Source organism: Podarcis filfolensis (genome assembly GCF_964270895.1).
Source record: "Podarcis filfolensis genome assembly, chromosome: 8".
Classification (NCBI taxonomy): domain Eukaryota; kingdom Metazoa; phylum Chordata; class Lepidosauria; order Squamata; family Lacertidae; genus Podarcis; species Podarcis filfolensis.
In genome coordinates, this window is record NC_139611.1 from 27,044,190 (window position 1) to 27,071,465 (window position 27,276).

At 49.4% G+C, this 27,276-nt stretch overlaps 1 protein-coding gene across 3 annotated transcripts in view; it reads left to right on the forward strand.

Annotated features, from left to right (window-relative positions):
* GPR153 (G protein-coupled receptor 153) overlaps positions 1–27,276 on the forward strand; it is a 60,345-nt gene that overhangs the window by 9,962 nt on the left and 23,107 nt on the right. Inside the window, exons 2-6 of one of the 3 annotated variants that reach the window (XR_014551629.1) lie at positions 8,005–8,545; positions 9,235–9,664; positions 16,037–16,226; positions 17,143–17,327; positions 18,574–22,841. Coding sequence is in view for 1 of the 3 variants with exons in the window: in XM_083628689.1 (XP_083484815.1) it covers positions 8,166–8,545; positions 9,235–9,664; positions 16,037–16,226; positions 17,143–17,327; positions 18,574–19,395 (2,007 nt within the window). In the remaining 2 variants the exon portion in view is untranslated. Of the gene's footprint in view, positions 1–8,004; positions 8,546–9,234; positions 9,665–16,036; positions 16,227–17,142; positions 17,328–18,573; positions 24,783–27,276 lie in introns of those variants that run through there. The other 2 variants (XR_014551630.1, XM_083628689.1) reach the window with 2 other exon arrangements.

Here is a 27,276-nt window from a genome sequence, read left to right on the forward strand (position 1 = left end):
AGGGGCCTGATCCTGCAGGCTCTTCTTATGGGCCTCACTTTGTGCAGGTGAGCTGCCTCTGCTCTGTATGCTTTCCCTAGTAGTGCAGAGCTGCAGCAGTGCCACAACTTATTACCTTCTGAGCACAGAACCTCCTGGGAGTGTTCAAATGTTGGCACTTTGCCAGCAGCAGGGGCCGAACCGTCCCCCTGCCCCCGGTCCCTGGAGAGGCACATTAACGGGAATCGCTCCTCTGAACCGAAAGAGCCCACCTCCCCTTTCCTGTCCCAGCCAAAACGCTCTGCAAACCTCTCGCCTGGCCCCTCTTGCTCTAATTATTATTTTTTGTAATTGCCAATTCCCCAGTCACAAAAGGCAGCCCCGTACAGTGCCAGCCAGGGTATGAATTATATTTCTGGAGAGCGCGAAAGATCCATTATTCACCAAAGAGGCATAATAATTCCCCGGGTGCTCGCTTGAATGCCGTGCACTTAATCACCCGGGCAAGCTATTTGGGGGCTTGATGACGCTTTGCCCCCACCTGGTGCCTGCGATTCCATTTCAATTACACTAGGTGTGCAGACGTGTTTTGAACACAGAACACAGTGGCGAGGTCAAGGTGCCCGAGAGATGCCTGAGGTTGCGTGCCTGATTTTTTTTAGCTTGCTCTTGAGCAATAGCTGGGTTCTCTGCTTCGGGGTTGTGCTGTTGGAGGGGAAAGGGGAGAGAACCACAAACCTACAGCTGTGCAACCTGTAAGGCACAGTTCCTGAACAAGCTGTTAAAATGAAGGGAGGTGTGTGGAAACTCCACACAATTGAAATTCTGCCAGAGCTTCGGATAAAAAAATAAAAATCAATAAATTCCATTTCCAGTGCTAGACCTTATCTTCAGAACATGTGAACTCTTAATGAGCCCCAGAGGATGTGCAGAGTGCCTATTGCTCACAGCACAGTGGTCCTAAGCAGTCCTTACCAACATATTGAATTGCAGGGCAAGGTGTCCTACTCTAGGAGTCCCAGAGTCCCAGCAGAAAGGATTTTTAGAGCAGGAAAGGAACAGGCTGTTCAGGGCAGAGGTAGCCAATGGGATGTTGTAGACTCTCAGCAGTCCCAGTATGGCCAGCAGTCAGGGATGGTGGGAGTTGGGAGCCTAGCATCGTATGGCAGGGGCGCCATACTGGTTACCCCTGCTTAAGGCCTGCTGGTTATAGAATCTCAGAATTGTAGAGTTGGAAGGGACCCCTTGTGTCATCTAGTCCAACCCCTTGCAATGGAACAATCAAAGCTAACCAGCCCCTGAAATCATAACTAGTTATGTTTACCAGTCCTTAAGAGGACTCACTAGGAATGCTGCTTTTGCAGAGGCAGAAATAATAATAATAGTAATAGTAATAATAATAATAATAATAATAATAATAATAATAATAATAATTTATTTATTTATTTATTTATTTATTTATACCCCGCCTATCTGGCTGGGTTTCCCCAGCCACTCTGGGCGGCTTCCAACAGAATATTAAAATACAATAGTCTATTAAACATTAAAAGCTTCCCTGAACAGGGCTGCCTTCAGATGTCTTCTAAAAGTCTGGTAGTTGTTGTTCTCTTTGACATCTGGTGGGAGGGCGTTCCATAGGGCGGGTGCCACTACCGAGAAGGCCCTCTGCCTGGTTCCCTGTAACTTGGCTTCTCGCAGCGAGGGAACTGCCAGAAGGCCCTCGGTGCTGGACCTCAGTGTCCGGGCAGAACGATGGGGGTGGAGACGCTCCTTCAGGTATACTGGACCGAGGTATACTGGACACTGCCATTTCCTCAGTCTTGATAATGATGATGCAGTCAGCATTCATGATGATTGACCTGTATGTTTAAGACCTGGTTGAACATGGTGTTGGTGGGTAAATCTCTCCCAGCTTTATCCAAAGTATTTCTGTTCAAAGAGTCCTTATGGTGGTATCTTGCAAATCCATTTCCCAACTTTCTGTTACTGACCACGGTGATAATGCAAACAATAATAATTTCCGGGTATCACAGGAGGTTGACATCACCACTCCTCAGCATCCTTTCACGCTGTGTAGAACCCACCAACTCCCTGATTTTCCAGGGAACTTGAGACAATAGAACAGCTGGATGACAGCTGGAATGAGGGTGGAAAGGAACATGTGGCGAAATGATCAAAGCGATGGAACAGCTCCCCTTTGAGGAGAAGTTGCAGCATTTGGGACTAGAGCATCCAGCCAAGCTGATTGGCCCATCTTGTCCAGCATCCTGTTCTCAAAGTGGCCAGCCAGATGCCCCAGTGGGAAACCCTCAAGCAGGACCCAAGTACTAGAGCTCTTGCCCACTCCGTGGCTTCCAACAGCTGGTGTTCAGAAGCATTGCTGCTTCCAGCTGTGGAGGCAGAGAACAGCCACCATGACTAGGAGCCGTCGACAGCCCTCTCCTCCATGAATTTGTCTGATCCTCTTTTAAAGCCATCTAGGGGACGCAGGTGGTGCTGTGGTCTAAACCACAGAGCCTAGGGCTTGCCGATCAGAAGGTCGGCGGTTCAAATCCCCGTGATGGGGTGAGCTCCTGTTGCTCGGTCCCTGCTCCTGCCAACCTAGCAGTTCAAAAACACATCAAAGTGCAAGTAGATAAATAGGTACCGCTCCGGCGGGAAGGTAAACAGCATTTCCGTGCACTGCTCTGGTTCGCCAGAAGCGGCTTAGTCATGCTGGCCGCATGACCCGGAAGCTGTACGTCACCTCCCTTGGCCAATAAAGCGAGATGAGTGCCGCAACCCCAGAGTCATCCGTGACTGGACCTAATGGTCAGGGGTCCCTTTACCTTTACCTTTAGGTTGGTGGCCATCATGGTCTCTTGTGTGAGTGAGTTCCGTAGTTCATGTGGTGCATGAAGAGGTCCTTTATCTCTCCTGAATCTTCCAACATTCAGCTGCTTCAAGGTTCAATAGGATTTTAGCCAATGAGTCTATCAGCTAATCATTGACATCTGGAGTAGCTTTTCTGGCCGGGGTTGATTTATTTATTACATTTAAAGCCCACCTTTTTCTCCAAGGAGCTTGTGGTGTCATACACGGCACTCTCCCTCTTCAGTTCATTCCCACCACAACTCTGTGATGTAGGCTAGGCTGAAAGGCTGTGACAGTCCCAAGTTCACCCACTGGACTTCGTGGCCATGTGCAGAGAAAAGTGGGATATAAATGCAATTAATAATGATAATGGTGATGATGGTGGTGGTGGATTGGGGCAAGGGAGAGGCGTCTTTTCCAGGTAGCGTTGATAGAGTCATAGAATCGGCCATCTAATCCAACCCCCTGCAATGAAGGAATCTTTTGCCCAACGTGGGGCTCAAACCTGTAACTCTTGAAGTTAAGAGCCTCGTGCTCTACTGACTGAGCTATACAGACAGTTCGTTTGCAAGGTGCCTATTTAAAGCCTGTGGTTCATCGTCTCTCTTTTTAAACCCCGCCGGGTCTTTGCACCACCAGCACCACCCACTCTGCAGGGACAGCATAAATAAATACGTGGGGCGCCTGCCATTGTAAGTCTCGCTGCTACTTAATGGAAGTGTTGCGGGGGGCGGTGTGGCGGCTGCGTTTTGCACCTGAACTGTATGTAGCCCAAGAAAACTACCAGGCTATATTTATCTCCTTGGTGTTGGATGGGTTGCCATGGCAGTCAACGAAGAGAGAGGTGTCAATGGGGGGGGGGTAGCAAAGGAAGCCTGCTGAATTCCTCCACAGAGATACCCATGCACTCCCCCCCCACACACACACTGCAAGTCTGGGTTATTTTTAGCCAGCTTCTCTCACATCCGGCAGGTAGCCGAATCCTTCCTCTCCCTCATCCTGCTCATCTCTGAGATGGGATGCCCCCCAAAAGTGGATGTTCCACTGCTAGACTAGATGGTGATGCTGTCCCAAGCGTTGCTGCAAGGAAGGGAAATGGGTGTCATAAGGAAATAAAAAGAGTGTGCTGGATCAGGCCACTGGCCCATCTAGTCTAGCAACTCCAGGTACCTATTCTGGGGAAACCCAGGAGCACTCTACCTTCCAGCAACAGGTGTCCAACTGTGGGGGCAGAGCATAGCCATCACGTCTAATAATAATAATAATAATTAATAATAATAAACATTTTTATTTATACCCCTCCCTCCCCGGCCAGAGCCAGACTCAGGGCGGCTAACACCACAGTAAAAAGCATAATAGGAGAAAAAGAAAAGAAAAGAAAAAACAATTTAAAATACAGATTAAAATGCAATTTAAAATGCAGCCTCATTTTAAAAGTAACCGATAAATCAAGACCATAAGGGGAGGGAAACATAAGGGTCAGACTGAGTCCAAACAAAAGGCCGGGCGGAACAGCTCTGTCTTGCAGGCCCTGCAGAAAGATGTCAAGTCCCGCAGGGCCCTAGTCTCTTGTGACAGAGCGTTCCACCAAATCGGGGCCAGTACTGAAAAGGCCCTGGCCCTAGTTAAGATCAATCTAACCACCTTGCGACCTGGGACCTCCAAAATGTTGTCATTTGTGGACCTTAAGGTCCTCCGCTGGGCATACCAGGAGCTGTCGACAGCCTTCTCCTCCATGAATTTGTCTAATAATAATAATAATAATAATAATAATAATAATAATAATAATTTATTATTTGTACCCCGCCCATCTGGCTGGGCTTCCCCAGCCACTCTGGGCGGCTTCCAAAAAATATTAAAATCCTCTAATACATCAAACATTAAAAGCTTCCCTAAATAGGGCTGCCTTCAGATGTCTTCTAAAAGTCTGATAGTTGTTTTAATCCTCTTTTAAAGCCATCCAAGTTGGAGGCTGTCACTGACTCCTGCGGAAGAGAGTTCAGAACCATGAGGACTAGCATCCTACTTTATTTTTAGGGGAGTGGCCATAGCTCAGCAGTAGAGCGTCTGCTTTGCATACAGAAGGGTCAATCCCTGGCATCCGGCATCCTCTCCATGTAGGGTTGGGAGAGACTTCCTGCTTTGAACCCCAGTCTGTGTTGACAGTGCTGGAGCAGTGGTCTGATGCAGACTTAAACCAGTTCCTAGGAACCCTTCTGAGTTCTGCTGGTGCAGAAATGAGAGTGCTTGAGTCTTCAGACAGTTGCTCAAACAATGCGAGTTTTGCAAGAAAAGGAATGCAGTCAAGGGTTGGGCTCACCATGTTCAGGGTCAGCTGTGAGGCAGGAGAACTGATAATGGAGTTTGTCCTGAGGGCCAGCATGGTGGATTCCTCCAGGAACAGCATATGCCTTTTGACCCAGCAGGGTGAGCAGCTGTCTGTCTGCAGCAAACGGCCAAGCGCTCCCAGGAGGAAACAGCACCACTCCCTTTTCGCCCCCAGCCTTGCTCCTTAGGAATCATGCAGAGAAAAAATGTAAAATAAATAGCAAAAGACATATTTCATTAAGTCTTGCTTAGAGCTGCAGGAAGCTTTGCAGATTAAATATTAAATCGCACCCTGACAGATAATGTCACATCCTGAAGGTCGAAGGAGCATTTTTTCGTTTTTTAAAGCGAAAGATGGAAAAGAAGTGGAAAAATGTAAATGTTAACAAAACAAAAAACCAGCCTCTTAAACTGGTGAGAATATACTGTGAGGAGGTGGTGATAATCTGCCTTAGAGCCAGTTCTTGACAACCTTTCCTGCTTGTCTACTGCTCTGCTCTCAGCATTCTGTCACACTCTAGTGTGACCAAGAAAAGGGTGGAGCTACGCAGATGAAAGGGGGTGGTTGCTGTGTAGAGTGGGGCTGGCTGAGTTCTCCATGGGTAGGGACTCAGGCCTGGGGTGGGGGGTCATGAAAGTCGGTGTGGTGTAGTGGTTAGAGGATCAGGTTAGGACCTGAGTGAGATCCGGGTTCAAAACTCAAGTCAGCCATGAAGCTCACTGGGTGGCCTTGGGCCAGTCGCTGCCTCTCTCAGCCTGATGTACCTCGCAGGGCTGATGTGAGGATTAAATGGGGAGGGAGAGAACCATGGGGAGCATGACTTCCTCCAAACAGGGAGGCAGAGCATAGCCATCTTGGCTAGCAGCCATTGGTAGCTTTATCCTCCATGAACTTGTCTTACAAAGCCATCCAAGTTGGTGGCCAGGTTGGGACAACTGTTCTGACTCAGCTCTTTAAGAGAGCCCTGCAGGATCAGGCCAGTAGCCCATCTAGTCCAGCATCCTGTTCTCACAATGGCAACCCAGATGCCCCCAGTGGGAAAACATCAAGCGGGACAGGAGTGCAACACCGCTCTGCCCACCTGCGATTCCCAGAAACTGCTGTCCAAGCTTTGCTTACTCAATACGTTCTGGAAGAGTTAGAATCATAGAGTCAAGGAAGTGTAGAGCTGGGTGGGACCCTGAGAGTCATCTAGTCCAACCCCCCACAATGCTGTTGTATGGGGATGTTCCAGGCTGTTCTCTCACCTGTAGTCTGAACTGTTCTGACATGTTATTCAGATGCCTCCATGCAGTGGTCACGGACCCCAACAGGAGTCCAAAATGATGTGCATTTTGTCTGTTTGGGAGGTGCTTGGCAGCTGATTTGGTTCTCTTCTGATCATTCCTCCTTGACCACCTTTGTTGAAGATCCTCTGGAGCAGAAGTATTTTGTTTCTTTCCCTTTTTTGCAGCCAGACAGAATAATAAGTAGACCCTTTGAAGGGGATTTGGAAGCGGATCAGGACCAGGTTGCCAAAGCTCAATGGAGGCAGCATCGAGGGTGGAGATTTCAGCAAAATGCTGAAATGCAAAAAGCTGGAATGCTAAGAGAGCAAGCTGTAAAGGTAGCTCAGGAGGAGGGGAGCCCCCAGCAGCCAGCGCCCCTTAGTAAACAAGCTTTCCTCATTTCAGCTGCTTCAAAGGTCTTTTTGCTAGCAATACGTTTGACTTCAGAAGCATGTACTCGAGGACCGTCAGCTGACGAATTGGGCCTTGCGCTGTGTACTGGGGGAGTGGGCAGCAATGTGCAGGTGGGTTGACTCAGTGGCCTGCATTTTTGGATGCTCCTTGGGGGCTGCTGCTGTGGCGGAGGAGGCTGCCAGGCTGAGCTGGTGCACTTCAGAATTTAGCACTCCACCACTGTCTTACGCTTACCTAGGCTGCAGGAAGGGGGCACTCACTTGGTCACAGCATCTTGCTTGGCAAGGCGAAGATCCCTGGTTTGGTCCCCAGCATCTCCCAATTAAAAAGGAGAGTAGAGGCTACTGGTGTGGAGGGACTAGTGGCTTGTCTCGATATAAGGGCAGCACACTCCATCTCCAGCCACCATGACTCCAAGCATTGGGCTGCTGGCTGCTAGCTGCCTAACATGGGGGCAGTGGGCTTTGCATCGTGCCTCAAAAACGTGGGTGGGTGCCCACAGTTCAGTGAATCAGAGGTTGCTCCCCGGTTGGGAACAGTATCTCTGTCTGGTGCTGTTGTTGCTGCTTTATGCTAATCTCAAGAGCCCCCTCTGGGGGTTAAAAGGGGTTTAACATAAGAACATAAAATGAGCCTCCTGGATCAGGCCAGTAGCCCATCTAGTCCAGCATCCTGCTCTCACAGTGACCACACAAATGACCCCATGGGGAACCTGCAAACAGGACCTGAGCACAGGAGCCCTCTCTCCTCCTGCGGTTTCCAGCAACTCTTATTCAGAGTAATTGATGCCTCCTGCTATGGAGGCAAAGTGATAGCCCTCCTGGCCGGTAGTTATTGAGAGCCATCTGCTCCATGAATCTGCCGAATCCTCTTTTGAAGCCATCCTGAGTTGGTGGCCATCACTGCCGTCTGTGGAAGCGAGTTCCACAGTTTAACTATGCCTCCAAATACCAGGAACCGCAGGAGGGGAGAGGGTTGTCGTGCCTGGATCCACTGCAAGAACAAGATGGACTAGATGGGCTTAATCCAGCTGGTTCTTCCTATGTTTTGTTCCTCCTCTGTTTGAGCCTTGCAATCCAGCAGGATATCAATTTCACACAAACCTTTTGCATGTGGCGATGCTCTTTTTGTTTTCTGAGCTGTCTCTTGTTTCCCTTCCAGAACCATGAGCCATAGGACCACCCCGGGCGCTGCTTCCCTGTCTGTCCTTGGGTGGGATCCTCCCACTTCCCTGATGCACCCTTGATGGCCCTGGCCCACTTGTAGGATGCATCTCCTCCCCTCCTTCTTCCTGGTACGTCATCCTCACCTGGCCTCGCCAGATGGCCACTACTCCTCCCTCCACCATGGATGATGAGCAGACCTTGAACAGGAATGCCGTGGCTTGGCTGGTTTGCTCAGGGCTCTCTGTCCTGGCCAACGCCTGGGGGATCCTCAGTGTGAGTGCCAAGCAGAAGAAATGGAAGCCCCTAGAGTTCCTCATCTGCACGCTGGCTGGGACGCACATCCTTAACATTGCCATTCCCATCACCATGTACTCGGTCGTCCAGCTCCGCCGCCAAAACTCCGACTACCAGTGGAGCGAGGGCCTCTGCAAAGTCTTCGTCTCCACCTTCTACACCTTGACGCTGGTCACCTGCTTCTCGGTCACCTCCCTCTCCTATCACCGGATGTGGATGGTCCGCTGGCCGGTGAACTACAGGCAAGTCCCTCCTCTGGATGAGTCCCGCGGTGGTCGCAGAATCATAGTATTGTAGAGTGGAGAGGAACACCCCCCCCCAAGGATCATCTGGTCCAACCCCTGCAGTGTAGGAGTTACAGCTAGAGAAGGGCTTTCACCATGGAAGGTGCAGCAAGCTTGTCTTCTGCTGCTCCAGAGAGGAGGACCCAAACCAATGGATTCAAATGACAAGGAAGGAGGTTCTGACTATAAACATTTGGAAGAGCTTTCTGACGGCAAGAGCTGTTCAGCAGTGGAACGGATGACCTTGGAAGGTGGTGGAGTCACCTTCACTGGAGGTTTTTAAATAGGTTGGATGGGCATCTGCCGCAAAAAAGGTTTCCCAAACTTGGGTCTCCAGCTGCTTTTGGACTACAACTCCCATCATCCACTGATCCTGCTAGTTAGGGATGATGGGAGTTGTAGTCCATCAACATCTAGAGACCCAAGCTTGGGAAACCTTGTGCCAGAGGTTCTTTTGCTGTGATTCCTGCACTCCAGGGGGGTTGGACAAGATGACCCTTGTTGTACCTTCCAACTCTACAATTCTAGGATTGTATGGTTGCCATCCCCAGACGGACCTGGGATGATCTGTTTCACTTTCAGCCAAAAGGATACGGAGTATGTGGCTTTGTCCTAAGGGGAGGTGTCTTTTTTCCTCCCCTCTCTAGGTTAAGCAACACCAAGAAGCAAGCGGTCCACACCGTCATGGGTATCTGGATGGTGTCCTTCATCCTCTCCACGCTGCCGGCCGTGGGCTGGCACGACACCACAGAGCGCTTCTATGCCGCGGACTGCCGCTTCATTGTCACCGAGATCGGCCTGGGCTTTGGCGTCTGCTTCCTGCTCCTGATCAGTGGGAGCGTGGTCATGGGCGTGGTCTGCGTGGCCATCGCCCTCTTCCAAACTTTCTCCATCCAGGCGGGCAACAACATCGACAAGAACAAATTCAACGTCCCCACCATCGTGGTGGAGGATGCTCAAGGCAAGAGGCGCTCATCCATTGATGGCTCAGAACCCATTAAGACTTCTTTGCAGATCACCTATCTGATCGCGGGGATCGTTTTCATCTATGACTTCCTCATGGGCTTTCCTATACTGGTGAGTGTGATTGCAATTGCTGGTGGTACTAAGTTGTCCAGGGTCTCTGCAATAGATAGGGCTTGCAAAGAGCTCTTTCCAAACCACGTGAAAGGGCAGGAAAATGGCAAATGCAATCCCATGTAAACAAGTGTAAACTGATGCACGTTGGAGCAAAAAAAATCTTACCTTTACCTATACGTTCTGAACTGGCGGTGATGGACCAGGCATGAGACGGTGGCGTAGTAAATAGCTGAATGAAAATGTCGACCCAGTGTGCAGTGGCTGTGAAAAAGGCAAATTCCCTGCTACGTAGCATTAGGAAAGGAATCGAAAATAAAACAGCCAGTATTAATAATGTATACAATGAATACAGCATACAATTCCAGGGTGCCACCGTGTTTGGAATGCCGTGCACAGTTCTGGTTGCCTTGCCTCAAAGAGGAAAAGGTTCAGGAAAGGGGAGCCAGAATGATCAAGGAGAAAGGAAATGTAGTTTTTAAAGGTGCGGAGAGTTGTGAGGAGAGCCCCATATCCTCCTCACCTACCTACAATTCCTAGGGTGCTTTAATGATCGATCTCTCATCACAGGGGACTTTGGGAATTGTAGTTCAGTAAGGGGAGTGGGGCTGTCCTCAGCAGCCTCAGCAAACTACATTACACAGGATGCTTTGGGGAAAGCCCTGACTGTTTACAGTGATATGATGCAGGTTTAATGTACAGTGAAGATGGGACCACACACACACACACACACACACAGAGAGAGAGAGAGAGAGAGAGAGAGAGAGAGAGAGAGACTTCCAGGTGTTCTTGGTCTCCCAACTCTCATCAATTTTGGCCACCATCCTTAACTATCAGGGAAGATGGTAGTTAGTCCCCAACAACATCTGGAAGGCACTTGGTTGGGCAGCCTTTCTCAATCTGTGGGTCCCCAGATGTTGTTGAACTACAACTCCCATCGCCCCTAGCTAGCAAGGCCAGAGCTCAGGGATGATGGGAGTTGTAGTCCAACAACATCTGGGGAACCACAGGTTGAGAACCGCTGAGGTTGGGGAATGTTGAGCAGTCCCTCCAGATAATATTGTCTGAATCCCCCAAGGCAGGGGGCGCCAAGTCTGAGACCTGAAAGGCACTGGGCACAGCAACCTGGTATGATGCCCAGAACAGGCTGACTAGTAAGAAATGCCAAAATGGTTACGATACTTCCCCCTCGGCTAGAGAACCCGAGTTTTCAAACATAACAGGTCCCCTGATGGCTCTTACCAGTGCCAACAAGGGACCTGTGTGTATCCCTCTCCAGAAACCAGGGTATGTTTCAGGCACATCTCCCCTAGTTAGCAAGCTGCAGTCACTCCATGGGCTTTCATTCCCTCCCTTATTTGATAAAGCAAGCCCTAGGAGCACGCCTTTGTTGCACGTGGTTCCTCCTCCACTCCCTTGGAAAACAGCCTGCCTGCCAAGACTGGATTCCAAGCCTCCTACAGTTCCCCTTCCCAGGACCTCCCTGCAGCCCACTGAGACGGCTCCGGCTAAACATAGCCGCTGCTGCCTCGCCATCATCTGGAAATCAAGAAAAGGCATCTCGGAGGCTGGAGCCCAACGAGGAGAAGCCTTACTTTCCGGTGCCCCATGTCCTGGTTTGTTCTTATCTCTCTGGCATCGTGCCCGATGCCTGCCTGCCGTTCCAAGGGTTTCTAATCACTTTCCAGAACAATAAGCAGCGTCTTCCAGCTCTCTCAATTAATGCAGATGAATCGTTTTATTAGAGGATGGTTGCCAGTCAAGGTGAAGGCAGAGAAGCTGTATGTATGATTCCTGTGGATATCAGGAGCATGCAAGGGGAATTTGAACAAACAATGGCAGGAAGAAGCATCTAGCCAAGCACGCAAGTCCTTTCCATGGAAGGTCAGTGGCAGATCAAAGTCCAGTGAATCAATATTGAGATAGGCTGATCAGGGCAGAGCTGGTTTTCCCCCTGTGTGGGGCCAGCCAATCATCACTTCAGAGTTGGAAAGGGTCCCAAGGACGGGGGAAAGCCCCCCCCCCATAACACTAGAACTCATTGCCGTCCAGTGAAGCTCAGTGTTGGAAAATCCAAGACAGATCAAATAAAGGACTTATTCACGCAGTGTGCAGTTAAACTATGGAACTCCCTCCTGCAGTAGGCAATGAGGACCACCAACGTAGATGGCTTTAAAAGAGAATCGGACAAATTCATGGCTATCCTTGGCTACTAGCCGTGATGGCTCCGCTCTGCCACCACATTTGGGTGCAACAGTGCTAAGTTGAATACCAGTTGCTGGCAGCTCCAGGAGGGCAGAGGGTGTTCTTATGCTCGGGTCCTGCTTGCTGGTTTCCCACTGGGGGACCTGGTCGGCCAAGGTGGGAACAGGATGCTGGACTAGGTGGGCCATTGGCCTGATCCAGCAGGGCTCTTTCTCATGTTGTTATGTAAACTCAACATAGGCAGATGAGTTCCTATCAGCCACTGGGATTCTTTTTCCTTTTGTCTCTGCCAGTACAGTGGTACCTCGGGTTAAGAACTTAATTCGTTCCGGAGGTCCGTTCTTAACCTGAAACTGTTCTTAACCTGAGGTACCACTTTAGCTAATGGGGCCTCCCGCTGCCGCTGCACAATTTCTGTTCTCATCCTGAAGCAAAGTTCTTAACCTGAGGTACTATTTCTGGGTTAGCGGAGTCTGTAACCTGAAGCATCTCTAACCTGAAGCGTCTGTAACCCATGGTACCACTGTATTCCTTTGAGTAACCCACTAGATGGCAGAAGCCCAATCCATAGACAGGAGTGAGTTGGAGGCTGGCTAAACAGTGGCTTGCTAAGCTCCACACCAGGCTATGTCCAGATGTGAAGTGAGGATTTGGAGATCCACAGCATCTTGGCTTCTTAGCCAAGAAGCCACACTCCCTCTCCTTGTTTGGAAAGCAAAGGGAAAGTCATGACATAAAACAGAGAGAACCCAATGTACGTCTACTTTATTTCTCGATGCCCAAACTGGTTCCCAACTAAGTAACTAGCTACCTTCCTCCCCAGCTAATCTCTGGTGCTTTTTAAAAGAGGGTTAAACCTTACAGGATTGGCAGGATTTTAGCATCCAGGGTGGTGAGGCTGGACAGCAACAGAATTTCTTTTCAGATTGCTCATTCCCTGGAGGCCAGGAGGGAGGGGGAAAGGATGTACAGTTTGAGCGGGTGGAAAGAACTCTGTGTTCCTTTGATGTGTGCGCTTGGAAAAGGTGCTGGGCCTCAAGGGAAGAACTGGGGTGGGAGAATCTCTGCTGCATTTTACACCCTAAAAGACAGAGTGAAATTCAGCAGATCACTCCTCTTTCATCTCTAAAACTCTTACAATTGCGGATGACAGTGCTGTCCACCCTCAAGCAGTCAGCCTGCTCTGAGGTCAGGATGGAGAGAGGGAGGGGAGGCATCGCAGCCAGCTTGGGCTGCCATTGGCTTAGCTGCTCCGATGTCATGGAAGAGCTCTCTTGGCTTGGGCATCACGGTGAAGGGAGCGTTGCTGAGATGTTAACCTTAAAGGGGTCTCTGAGCAAACATTACTAAGTGGAATGTTTGCAGGTTTTGTCTCCTTATCCTGATCTTGGGCTTTCAAAAGAGACTTTGTGAATCAGTTGAGTGGAACGGGGCCTAGCAATGGAAATGGATAGAAGACTCTTCCTGTGAGTAGATGTGATATCTGAGCCATCAGGGGTTCGTCTTAGTCAATGGAGAACAAACCCTGCCTTTTTAAAGAGTCCTCTTTGACTGTGAAATCTTTCTGAGCTTGCTGTTGTTATTAGACTACAGTGGTACCTTGGGTTACATACGCTTCAGGTTACAGACTCTGCTAACCCAGAAATATTACCTGGGGTTAAGAACTTTGCTTCAGGATGAGAACAGAAATCACGCTCTGGCGGTGCAGCGGCAGCAGGAGGCCCCATTAGCTAAAATGGTGCTTCAGGTTAATAACAGTTTCAGGTTAAGAACGGACCTCCGGAATGAATTAAGTACTTAACCCAAGGTACCACTGTACTAGGGACTGCTGTCTCTGTTCCCTTGTTGGCTCCCATCAGCAGTCTGGCTGCAGCATTCTGGACCAACTGAAGCTCTCTTCTCAATGGCATCCCCACATTGAGCGTGTTAGAGTAGTCCACAGTAGGGTTAGGCTGAGACAGAGACAGAGATTAGGCTAAAGTCACCCAGTGAAACTTCCGGTGGGATGGGGATTTGAACCGGGATTCCACACCTCTCCAGCAATCTAACCACTATGCCATACTCCCTCCACCCACATGGCTGCAAAATTTGCAAATGTATGGCAGCTTCAGCAGAAGGGTGGGTAGGATGTGTCTGACTGGGTAGTAGGGGCTGTTCTTCTTGGAAGAAGCATTCTGTAGCTCTTCCTTTCTCCATTCCTTTTCGTTTATAAAAATGGAAATGAGGTTCTCTTCCTTCCCACTCACCCACCCACCCGCAAACCGAAATCCTCCCTCATGTACTTCAAGCCTGATTCACCGCCACGGCTCTGTTCTGCTGAGAGACATTACGCACTCAATTTATAAAGATCAAATTAAGTTAATTTGAATTTGGCTTGCACTGGGGGTGTTAATGAAACATTGATTAACAGTGGGGGAAACCTCTGTTTTCTAGCCTTGATTGATATAAATGTCCACGTGTTCCGGTTTTGGCACCCCTCCCATCTACCCTCACCACCCTCACCCTTCTGGCCCCCAATTTAAATTCAAAGATGCTATTAATTGGATGGCTTTGCATTGGACAGGCTGAATGTCCGTGCAGTGATTTTGAGTCTCCAGACAGGGCTGAGGCTGGCAATGTGCTCCACTGGGGAAAGAAAAGGCTTTTTGCAGCTAGACTTCGATGCTAAATGATGGAATGAGTCCCTTCCCTTTTGGAATAAATAAAAAATAAAATAATATGAATCTAAATGCCTTCCTTATGCATTGTGTCACCACCACATACCACTGTCTCAGTTGAGACTGTAAGCTCTTTGGGGCAGGAACCTGTCCCCTGGATCTCAGAATTCTGCCCAGGCCACACCCCCTTACTGACCACGCCCTCTTTGACTGCTTCTGCCTAGCTGGGAAAGGGCCACAGCTCAGTAGCAGAGCCATCTGCATTGCACGCAGAAGTTCCCAACTTCAATTCCCAGCTCCACAGAAAAAGGAGAGAGAATATCTGCCTGCAGTCTCAGAAGGAACCTGCCAGTCTCTGTAGGCTATGCTGAACAAGATCGACTCAACAGACTCCATGCGTGATGCCTCTTGCTTGTTTGGATGGAGAAGAGAGAGGTTTGCTGCTGTGTAGAAACCTATTTCCTTTTGTGCAGCAGGAAGGTACGTACCTTTGCACAGGATGTGCCTTCTGTACAAAGGGAAGAGTCGCGTCTCTCATGGCACTGGGACTTGTGAACATCCGATGAAGCTGCAAGATCCAGGACAGGTGACAGAAAGTCCTTCGTTAAGCTATGCAGCTCGCCCCCACAGGAGACAGGGTTGACCACCCACTTGGATGGCTTTCAAAGAGGATTGGACAGATTCATGGAGGAGGAGGTGGCTATCCATGACTACCAGCCATAATGGGCTATGCTTTGCCTCCACAGTCAGAAGCAGTCATGCTACTGAACACCAGCTGCTGGAAACCACAGGAGAAGAAAGGCATCTGGTTGGCCACACTGAGAACAGGATACTGGACTAGATGGGCCTCCCAAGTTGACCTGATCCAGCAGAAACCTCCTTATGTTGCTATGCCAGTGTGCTCAGTCATCTACTGCCTTCTCTCACGTTTCCTCTTGAAACCGTCACCAGATGCAAGCTGTTCTGGAGCTCCACCATCAGCTTGCACTCTGCTTAAGATCATAAGAAGAGCTTGCTGGATCACACCAATGGCCTGATCCAGTCCAGCCTCCTGTTCTCGCAGGTGCTCCAAAGGGAAACCAGCAAGAGCACCCTCTCCCCTCCAGTGGCTTCCAGCAGCTGGTTTTCAGAAGCATTGTTGCATCTAACTTAGGCAGAATATAGTAGCCATCAACTCCCCCATGAATTTGTCTTATTCTCTCTTAAAATCACCACTGCCTCCTGTGGGAGTGAGTGCTGCAGTTCAGCTATGCTCTGCGTGAAGGACTTTAAAACAAACAAACAAACCTCTACTTGTACCCTTCCTATTTTCTGTGAACTCAAGTCCGGGTCTGTGGCGGTCCCAGGTAGGCAGGCACCCATCCAAGCCCTGACCAGCCTGAGACCAGCTTAGCTTCCGCAATGCGGCTGCATTAGATACCCCACCAGCCAGTGTGCCCACCGCCCACCGTGAGAGTCTGGAGGGCCTGTTAGGAGCCCCTACTGACGTGCCTGATGCCTTGTCCTGCAGGTGGTGAGCTTTGCCAGCTTGAAGTCAGACGTGGCCTACAACTGGATGATCCTCTGCGTCCTCTGGTGCTCGGTCGTCCAGTCCCTCCTGCTCCCGCTTTTCCTCTGGGCTTGTGACCGCTACCGAGCTGACATCAAGTCTGTCTGGGAGAAGTGTGTGGCCGTCATGTCCAATGACGATGTGGGGGAAGGTGAGTGGTGATTTTTCTTTGCGGGGGGAGTCCCCCAAATTCTGGAGGTAGGGCATTTGGGCAGTCCAGTCCAGTCTTGGGCACTGTGTCCTTCCTAAGTGAACAGAGGGCAGCATCTTGGCTGAACCTCAGTCCTCTTCAGTTGCAAGGCAGATGTTTGGGAGCAGTAGGAAATGATGGACAAGACCAGGAAGAAACCAAGGCAGCCAGCAAATGCATTCCATGTGCCCCTCCTGGCCCAAGTGAATTGTAGAATTGGAAGGGACCCAAAGGGTGAGTTAATGCAACTCCCTGCAGTGCAGTTATATCTGTCCACATTCATTCCTGCCCTCCAGCATAGTCTATCTGTTAATATCGCAGTGAGCATTCAGGTGGAATTTTGACTCTACCTACCCTTCCATGTATTCCCCATAGCGTGTTTTATTTATGGTGTTTGTGGAATTTATATATTTCACTTGGGTGTAAAAACCAAGACCTCAGAGTGGTATACAAAAAGGAAGAAAGCAATAGGAATTACCATTGAAAACAGATTTAAAAAGGCAGCAGCTACTTAAAACATTCAGAAAATAATGAAAATTGGCAATAAAAGAATGGATCGGAGTGCATGCCAACATCCTATATAACTGGACAGGCTTGTTTTTAGCAGGTTCTGGAAAGAGTCTGGCGAAGGAGACTGTCTGATATCAATAGGCAGGGAGTTCCAAAGTCCTGCCAAACAATGTGAAAGAGGAGAAACTTGCTGCTTACTCCCCACCCAAAGAAACCCCTCCCACAAAAAAAATTAGAGAGGTGGGCTTTGACATCTTGGAGGAGTGGGTCCTGCATGGCTGTGGCCCTGACCCCTTCATCCAAAGTTCTTAGCAGTGGACCCCACCCCACCCTTTTTAATGCAGCTTTGCTTCCTCTGGGACTGCAGAAAACAGCCTGGATGGAGTGATCCATACAGACCTGATGTACGAGCGGCCCTACGATTACAACTTTGCTGGGGACGCCCTGACCTTGGACCACATTGCCAAATACGACCTCTCGGCCCTGGAGAGGGGCATCCCCCAAGCCTACCCTACAAAGCCTCCCCCAGAGGACAAGATGCAGTATCTGCAGGTAAGGGGGGGGGGGAATACTGAGTCAGATCACTCACCCACCTAGATCAGTAACACCTGCACTGACTGACAGCAGGTCTCCGGGTTTTCGGACAGGGAATATTTTCCAGCTTTACTGGGTCCTTCTGAATGGGAATCAGGTGCTCTAACCACTGAGCTGCAGAGGGTTTGAGTTGCATCCCAGTGAACAGGAGAAGTAAAAAGTGTAACTGCTTTCTACCACCTACCAGGGAGAAGAATGGGGGAAAAGTAATCATATAATTGTCAAGTTGGGAGGGACACCCCAAAGGTCATGTAGTCCAACCCGCTATAATGCAGGGATCACAGCTAATGTAATGGCACTTCTGTGTTCTTTAGCAGTGACGGTGCTGCTCTGCCCCTCCTTCCACTCCACACAAGGCCCATTCCTCCCCTCCAGCTGCTTTTCGCTTTCAGCTGTCTTAAAAAACCATGCGTCCATCTCTAAGTTCCAGTTCCCATCTACCAAGTCCTGTCAACTGTGGATGGTGTGAAAAGAAACTCAAAAACATTAGAGGTGTTACGTTGCAGCTTACTTATCATGGATTGAGACTGCTCGGTCCTGGAGTTAAGTTCCATTCACCTACTTCAGAGGAGGGACCTCAAGGGTCATCTAGTCCAACCCCAGCAATGCAGGAATCTTTTTCCCAATGTGGGGCTCAAACCCGCAACCCTGAGATTAAGAGTCTCATGCTCTACCGACTGAGAGATGTACAGTTCCCAGAATTCTCTGGGGGGAGGACATGACTGTTAAAAGCAGAATAATGGTTCAAATGTGTTGTCTTGCACAGCTCCAGGAACTCAAAGCACCTGCCAGAGAAATTGTGGAACAGGGGTGGCTAACCTGTGGGTGCTCCAGGGTCATATTCACACCTTCCATATAAAGCGTTATGATACTACTTAGAATAGTCATGGCTTCCCCCGAAGAATTCTGGGAAGGGTAGTTTGTAAAAGGTGCTGAGAGCTGTTAGGAGGCCCCTTGCATTCTTCTCGAAGAACTACAATTCCCAGAGTTGTGAAACAACCACAAGGAGTTGTAGCTCTGTGAGGAGAACAGACAAACAAACAACTCTCTGCCCTGTTCCCAGAATTCCTTGGGAGAAGCCATGACTGTTCTAAGTGGTATCACAGTGCTTCAATGGGACGGTGTGAATGTGCCCTTTGAGGGCCCTTGACCCGGGCGCAGAGGCAGCAATCACTCTGAAGCTTCTCCGTTCCTCCTCCCACAGGTCCCCCCCACCCGGCGCTTCTCCCACGATGAAACGGACATTTGGACAACCAGCCAGATCTCGGCCTACCTCCAGCACTGGGGGGCCAGCGGGGACATGGCCGCCAGCCTGGCCCAGCTCCTCCTCCCGCGGGGGCACGGCTATGAGCGCCGGAGGAGCAGCAGCAGCCTCCTGTCCTATCAAGAGGAAGGGCAGCACCCGCACCGCAGGCGCCGGAAGTCCGCCGAGAGCACCTTGTCCCTCAGGCCCTTCCCTCCGGAAGACTACTACAAGGGCGGCGGCGGCGGTGGGGGGCCTGGAGGCTACAAGTGCTTCAGCAAGGAGGAAGGGGTGAACTTCATTGACACCAGCCCCCTGCCCAGCCCCAGGAAGGGCCCCCTGCGCTCTGCGTCCGTCTCCCTCATCCCGGACACGTTCCGCCACTGCTCGGCCAACCTCGCCAACTTCCCCTTGACCACTTTCGAGCGGGAACCTCAGGGCTTGCGGCGCCTCTCAGCCCAAGGCCGGGGGTGCTCCCTGACAGTCCCAGGCCCTTTCCTGGCCCAGGAGGATGCCAAGAACTTCTTCCCTAAAGGCAGCGCCGGCTCCCCGTGCCTGGAGCAGATCCGCATCCAGCTGTACGAAGCTCCTGAGGAACGCCCAGCCAGCAGCTGCTGCTCCGAGCCAGAGGGCTTCCGGACAGGCCTCAGCCCCTCCTGGGGGGGCCAGGAGGAGCTCCGGAAGGGTGGAAGCAAGGGCAGCACCAGTAGCTTCCTGAGCACGCCCTCAGCCTCCTCCGGGTACGCCACGTACCACTCGGATTCCATGGGTTCAAGCTCCTAGAAACATAAAGCACCGGAAGCCACTGGCGGGTCCCGTTCAGTTTTCTCTTTCTCTCGGGAAAAGTCTTCTCCTCTTCGTGGTCCAGGCTTTGGTTGTTTATTTAAAGAGGACTGGGCACAGCACCAAAGAAACCAAAACTCCAGCCTCTCTTGCGTGTTTTGCAAAAAAGCAGGAGGATGGAGGAGAAGGAGGAGGGCGGCCAGGACGATTTGAGGACTCGGGAGCTGCAGCGGAGCAGCTTGGAGACCCATGTCCCTCTTGGCTGAACCAGACCCCACCAGCAGAAGGGCGGTGGGGTGCACTTTCCCCTTTCCCTCTTCCTTCCTTACTTCCAGCTGCAGCCGCTAGCTGGGCCCGATCAGGAATTTTCCATTTTTTTAATAATCCCGTGTCCCGCACCTGGTACTTTCTAAGACAATGTAAAGTTGTGCATGAGTTTTCTGTATCAAATGACCCTGCGATGCGTCCCCTGGATGAGGCTGTTGATGAAAGCTATGGGCTTGCAAGAGGGTGGGGGTGGTCACCGATTTCTTGGAGGGGGCTGTTGGCAGGGTGGCAAAGCAGTCTGTGTTCCCCTTTCCTCCATCAGCCCTGGTTTGCGGGACAAGAGCTCTGTGTTTGTGTTCCATTTGTCCATGATATCACTGCACAAGCAAAGGGTTTGAGGCAGGTGCAAAGCTCTGTGCTGATATGCCCCATCCCCTGAGCCGTAGGGTATTGCAGGATGAAGCCCCTGTGGAATCTAGCCTAGCAGCTGATAGGCAAGGAGAGAGAAGAAACTGTTGGTTAAACTGGCTGCTGGGACTTGGGAGTCCAACAATATTAGGCTGGAATAAGGGTTTAGTCTATGTTGGCATTTGGGGCTTTCTCCCCTCTGTTCCTGGGACTCAGGCAGCAGCTTCTGACACACACATTTGGCCCACAGGATGGAGATTTCGCTGCCACCACCTTTCCAGTGCCAAAGCCCTGCCACCCACACCATGGGTTGATTTGCTGCCTCTGGTCTGATCTGAAGCAGCATATTGCAGGTAGAAACTGTGCTTTATGATTCTAGGGTCATCTAATCCAACCCCCTGCAATGGGCGTTTCTCCAGGGGCGAAAAAGCACGGCAGGCACAGTGTTAAGGGCCAAAGCTGCAACCCATCCTCCTGTTCTCTCCTGAGCCCCAGGAACACCTAGCGATATTTTTTTTAAAGACAAAATCATGGCATCGCTGCAGCGCCCCTGCTGTGTGGCCAGGAGCACCACCTGCATGCATCATTCAAATTGTAGTGTTGCACCTGGGGCTACTGTTTTCAGCCTGCTTGATCGGAAAATGATGGGAGGAGATCGTCACCTTTCTGGTTTTTCTGTATGTAGGGTGGCATGTCTTTGGTACTGGCGGGGAAGGAATCCTTTCTAGCCCTTGGGCTGGATCCTTATCTCCCCATCCCAGGTGGGCCAAATTTGACTGGTGGAAGCGGCTGCCCACCTGCCAATCACCTGACATCATTATGCCACTGTGCTTTGAAGGCCCAGTTGGTTGTCGGGACTTCAAAGTGCAGCACAGAGCTGTTTGAAAACCCCTTTGTAAACAGCCCCATGCTGCTCTTTGAACCTGAAAATCAGCTGGTGGGAAGTGGAAGTTCATCTGGCCCCAGCAGCAAAAATAAATCCCCAAGAGTTCACTCCCAGTTATTTATTTGAAAGCACATTATGTGATGGCAGGGTGGGGAGACTGGGCCTCTCTTTCAGGCTGCTTTGAACCCCTGGCCACTGTCACTTTTCCAGTTTAGCATGGGGCAAGTGAATGTTATGACCATTAGGGTCAGCACAAAGTTTCCTGCTTGAGTTCCTTCTCGCGTGCACGACTGTGTGTGTGATGTTGTCTTGGTAGCAGGGGAGTCGAAAAGGTTTGCTTTAGGGAAATAGATGCCCGGGAAAGGAATGAGGGCAAGTAGAGAAGGGAGGGGAGGGAGGGAGTTAGCATTTGTAGAGTCCTCAACATTTTTGCTTTCAGGTACACTGTCTTCAGTCAAACAGTCTCCTCCCTCTGGGGCAGGAGGTTGTCTCAATGGAGTCATGAGAGAAGCTTCCCCAAGCTAAGATAGAACCAGATTCGGTGCTTGTTTACGTTCAGCTAATGGCTGGATTTGCCACCATTTCAAGTCCAATCTAGTGTGGTGCAGGAACCACAGCTAGAGAATCCATGACAGGCGGCCAGCCAACCTTTGCTTAGAAACCTCCAAGGAAGGAGAGTCCACCACCTTCTGAGGTTGTCCATTCTGCTGTCAAACAGCTCTTGCCGTCAGAACGTTCTTCATCAGAATCTCCTTTCTCGTCTCCAACCCCATCGTTCAGCCCAGACACTGAGGTCTAGCTCCGAGGGCCTTCTGCTGGTTCCCTCACTGTGAAAAGTGAAGCTACAGGGAACCAGGCAGAGGGCCTTCTTGGTGGTGGCACCCGCCCTGTGGAACACCCTCCCATCAAGGAAATAAACAACTATCTGACTTTTAGAAGACATCTGAAGGCAGCCCTGTTTAGGGAAGCTTTTAATGTTTGAAGTTTTATCACTTTATTATTATTATTATTATTGTTAATAATAATCTGTTTGGGAGCCGCCCAGAGTGGCTGGGGAAACCCAGCCAGATGGGCAGGGTATAAATTATTATTATTATTATTATTATTATTATTATTATTATTATTATTCCATGGTGCGGGCCCTACTTTCTGGAGCAGCAGAAATTGGGGGATCTGTGCCTTTTAGCTGCTGAAGAGCAGGCAGAAATATGAGGTGCCCCTTTTCCTTCCTCTTCAAAACTTAGTTGCACACAGCTTTTGAAATCAACCCACACTGTCCATGGCTGTTTTCATCCCTTCGCTGGGCAGATCTACACCTAGGACACTGCTTTGCTCTGAGACCAAACTGGTTCATCTCACTCAGTATATTGTCCACCCTGAGTGGCAGCAATGGTTCTTCCAGTGTTTCAGATGTAGGGGACATTCTCTGCACCCCACTTGGAGATGCTTCCAGGATTGGACCTGGGACCTTCTGCAAGCAGAGCAGAATGAGATGATAGAGTCCAGAGGCGGAGAGCAGGCTGTACCACTTTAGGGTGCTGGAAATTGATAATTTCTTTGAGCATCCCCCCACATCCAAGGCAGATGCTGCCTTGATAACAGAACTATAATCCTGTGCTGTGGAGAAACGTTCTCATCTCATTGAAACCTGTTGGGTGTTCCTTATTTTTCCCTTTTGGATTTTGGATTATTTAAGAAAGGACATACACTTCAATAACATACAAGGAGTGAAGAAATAAAGAAAGACAATGCGGTGAAATTGAAGTTAAACATAACACACAAAATGCAAATTTGCATCCTTTTGGTCACAATCCCTGAAAAGAATTACTGTATTGGTATTGGGGGTCGGGGTAGCAATGCAATTGCTATTACAGTGGTACCTACGGTTACATATGCTTCAGGTTACATACGCTTCAGGTTACAGACTCTGCTAACCCAGAAATATTATCTCAGGTTAAGAACTTTGTTTCAGGATGAGAACAGAAATTGTGCTCCGGCGGCAGCGGGAGGCCCCATTAGCTAAAGTGGTGCTTCAGGTCAAGAACAGTTTCAGGTTAAGAACAGAACTCCGGAATGAATTAAGTACGTAACCAGAGGTACCACTGTACATATACAAATGTTTGAGAGATACAGGAACAAACAACAGCTTGCCTGTTTGCCATCATATGGTCCACAACTTGAAAAAGAAAATAATGCGCAGTGGAGAGTTGATGAATTGGTTCAAGTGCCCCCACCCCACCCCACCCCCTACCCCAATCTGTTTTAGGATGGTCGCCCGTCTTGGGTGCCAAATCTGGAGACAGTTTTCCAAAATGTAGGATGGCATCATTCATAGTTTATTCCCCAGCGCTTTAAGAATAGATATGGGGCCTTTGGGAGGATAAGCATTTTCCTAATAGGTCAAGGAAGGGGTTGTTATGCATGCCTGTATTTGTGGTGTGGGGGGTGTGGAGGGTTCAAAAACATCTTGGGGGGGCTGGGGGGGCTTGGTTGCACTTTGAAACTTGTACTGTTTTAATCATTGTAGCAGATTTATTCCCCTCACCCCATCGCTATGAAATCCACAAAGGGCAAAGCATCTCAAAAGGCAGGTTCCAGGGCGCAGAAGTGCTCGGTGCACATCCTTCCACTCGGCTTTTCTTCCTTTTATTGAAAAACAACAGCAGCGCCAAAAAAGCAAGCTTCTAGCCCTCATGCTTACAGATGCTAACTCGCATCTGAACCGGTGCAGCAGCAGCTCCTGTGTCGAAAAGGGTATCTCAGAGGAATTGCGATAGTCCCTCACTTCATCTCAAGTGTAGTTTGTTCTCGCACAGGCCACGGGATGGGGTCCCGTCCCCCGTCCCCCACATTGTGGGTTTGCAAGGGGGAGAAGGATGCCAGTTGCTGAGAGGAGATCATTCAGTTTGGGCTGTGGTTTCCAGAAAGGGGCTCTTTCGCTGCGTCCGCCATTGAATGTCCAAAGTCGTAAGGAGCAGTAATTATTTGACTGGTTGGAACAAAACTGCCTCCCCCCACAGAGAAAAAGATGTTGACCAGGAAACCAGCCATCGCTCTCTGTGGTGTGACCAACAGACTTCTGGGGCGCTGTTTTTTCATTATTATTATTCCAACCACTTGATATTCCACCTCCCCACAAATATATTATGGATGTTGTGCCTTTTAAGGGTTTGACAATAACGATGCTGGTAATTAATATCTGACGAACATCAATAGTCCCGTTGATGAGCGTATATTGGATTTCTTTTTTGCAGAAAGCAGTCAAGGTAAGAGGTGGGATGGGCAAGATGAGATACTTAACCCTTTTGTCGTACTGTATCTTTTTAACTCTTTGTAGTGTCACAAGGCAATACTTTTCCAAACCCGTTGGGAGGGTCACCGTATCTCAGAAATCAGATCCCATGTTTTTACTGACCTTTTGGGAAATAATACTTTTTTAAAGAAAAAACTCACCACCTTGGCACCCTTAATAAAGAATACTGTACCGGCGGCTAAAATTCATAGGCCCAGCCAGGCAATACCTTTCTACTGCTAGAAGACCACGGGGTGGGGGTGGGGAGTGTTTATTCCAGCGCTGAGGCTTCTCTCGGCCTGCTCCGAAAAAGACTCCATTTCTGTTTTGTGTTCTGTCCCTTTCTCTTGGTGACGTTCCACGCTGTGCAAAGACAAACTTTCTGATTTGTGTCTGGATTTGTCTCGAAACCAGATTTAAAAAAAAAAAGTTTTATTCATCGGTTTTTCCAAACTGTTTGTAGTTTGCTCTTTTTTCCCAACCACTTTGAGGGTTCCTTTCTCTTAAAGACCAAATTAAAAATGAAAACAAAAACCCGTCTGTTATTTTCTTTGTCTCTAAACCTCATTGGCCTTCTTTTTAGTTACCAAAACAAAAAAACCCACCCAAGGGCAAGCCTATCTAATCCAACCTGGTGCCCTCCAGATGTGTTGGACTACAACTCCCATCAACTTCAGCAAGCATGAAGTTGTAGTCCAAAATGTCTGGGGCTCATGGGAGTTGTAGTCCAAAAAAGGAACACAGAGAAATACATAGGAAGTGCATTTTACCGAGTCAGACCATTGGTTCATCTTTGCTTAGTATCATCAACACTGATTGGCAGTGGCTCTTCAGGATTTCAGGCAGGGAGACTTTCCCAACCCTGCCTGGAGCTGTTGGGGATTGAACCTGGGACCTTCTGAAATCAAGGCAGATGCTCTTAACATTGAGCTATGGCCCCACCCCATTCTGGCAGGGGCTGATGGGATTTGTGGTCCAAAACCTTGGGAGGACAGTAGGTTAGTGAATATTGGTCTAATCTAATATCCTGAGGATTTTTAGCTTGGAAAAGAGAGTGGGGGGGTAAGCTACATCTCTTCAAATTACTGAAGAGGGACTAGACAACTGAAGCCATAACCAGCGCAGACCCTCCAAGTGTCCAAGTTTTCCATGGACAGTCTCAGGTTTACAGAAGCCATCTTGGTTTCTGATTTGATCCCAGAATGTCCCACTTTTCCTTAGGATGTCCCTATTTTCTTCAGAGAAATGTTGGAGGGTATGGAGTTAGGCAACCCCCCCCCCCAAGCCAAGGAGATAAGTAACTATCTGAAGGCAGCCCTGTATAGGAAAGTTTTGTTTAATGTTTTATTATGTTTTTATATTTGTTGGAGGCCGCCCAAGGTGGCTGGGGCAAACCAGTCAGATGGGCGGGGTATAAATAATAAAATTATTATTATTATTATTGACGACATCCCTACTTTCATCAGAGTAATGTTGGAGGGTATGTCAGCATGCCAATCTCCTCTTCCATCTAGTGGTCCAATCCTCTTGAACAGCCATCAAAGCTAGTGGCAGTCACCATCTCTGGTGGCAATGAGTTCCAAAACCTAAGAAACCATTTGTGAAACTGCCGCAAGGACAGTCTTTGGTTTATGTCCAGGGAACCAGCCTGCTTTTAGGCCTTGGGCCTGGAGTTTACATTCAAGCAACCCAAATGTTGGTTGATTGGGGCAGAACATCCAAATGATGGAAGTAAAATTATTATCAAAAATTAAACGGGCCCATTTGCTATCCTGTGATGGTATCCAGCACTAAAAGGTCCCACCTTATCAGATTTTCCTTCCAGTTGGATATTCTGGCGAATACAGCATGTAAAAATGCCTGCTTGTCTGAATTCACCAATGCAAAGTAGCTCCTCTCCTCTTTTTTTTTTTTTTAGAATTGGATGTTTTCTTTTTCTTGGACCTGATTTTCATTGAGTCATTCTGGCAGTAAGACAAAAGCTTTATGAGCAAAAAGCCAGCCTGCAGGATCAGGCCAATTGCCCATCTATTCCAGCATCCTGTTCTCACAGTGGCAGACCAGATGCCTGAGGGAAAGCAGCAGGCAGGATTTAAGCACGAGAGCAGTACTCTCCCCTCCTGTAATTTCCTTTCCTTTTCTTGACGAGATTTTTCAGGCTCACCTTATCCAAATGTGACCAGGATTGGGATGAGGAGCACAGCTTGCTGCTAAGGTCTCTAAGGTGCTACTGGATATATATATATATATATATATATATTTTTCGACTGCGTCAGACCAACATGGCTACCTACCTGAAGCTTGGTGCTAGTTCTGGTCTTTCCTAAGGGGCCCAGTGGACTGTTGTCCAATGCATTGACCCATTAACCTTTGGATGTCCCTCGAGGCTCCCCCATGTTGTTTAAACATCTTCATCGAAGGTGGGGAGCCTGTGGCTCTCCAGATGTTGCTGGACTGCAACTCACATCATCCCTCACCAAGGCTACGCTGGGGCTACTTGGAGCTGGGAGTCCAAGCCCATCTGGTGTAAAATAACACATTGCCCAGTCTCTGGTCCCCTATCCTTTCCGCAGGGTTGTGAAATCTGGTTCCCGGTAGCATAACGGAAGGAGAGAAGAGTGGGGGGGTTTCAGCCGCTGCTGCTAAGCATGGCTTAGTAGTAGCATTAAGACTGGGGAAACGAAGGAAATGGCTCCTTGATTTTTAATGTGCTTCTGGTTTGGCAAACAGCTGGAACTTTGCATGGAATCACTCCCACCTAGTGGTTGGCAAGGGCATCACAGGCACCCACCCAAATTCCTTGGGTCTGAAACAGTCATAGAAAGTTGGGGTGTTAATACCCGCCTAACAGAAGCCCAGGGACGCGGGTGGCGCTGTGAGTTAAACCACAGAGCCTAGGACTTGCCTATCAGAAGGTCAGCGGTTCGAATCTCTGTGACAGGGTGAGCTCCCGTTGCTCAGTCCCTGCTCCTGCCAACCTAGCAGTTCAAAAGTACGTCAAAGTGCAAGTAGATAAATAGGTACCGCT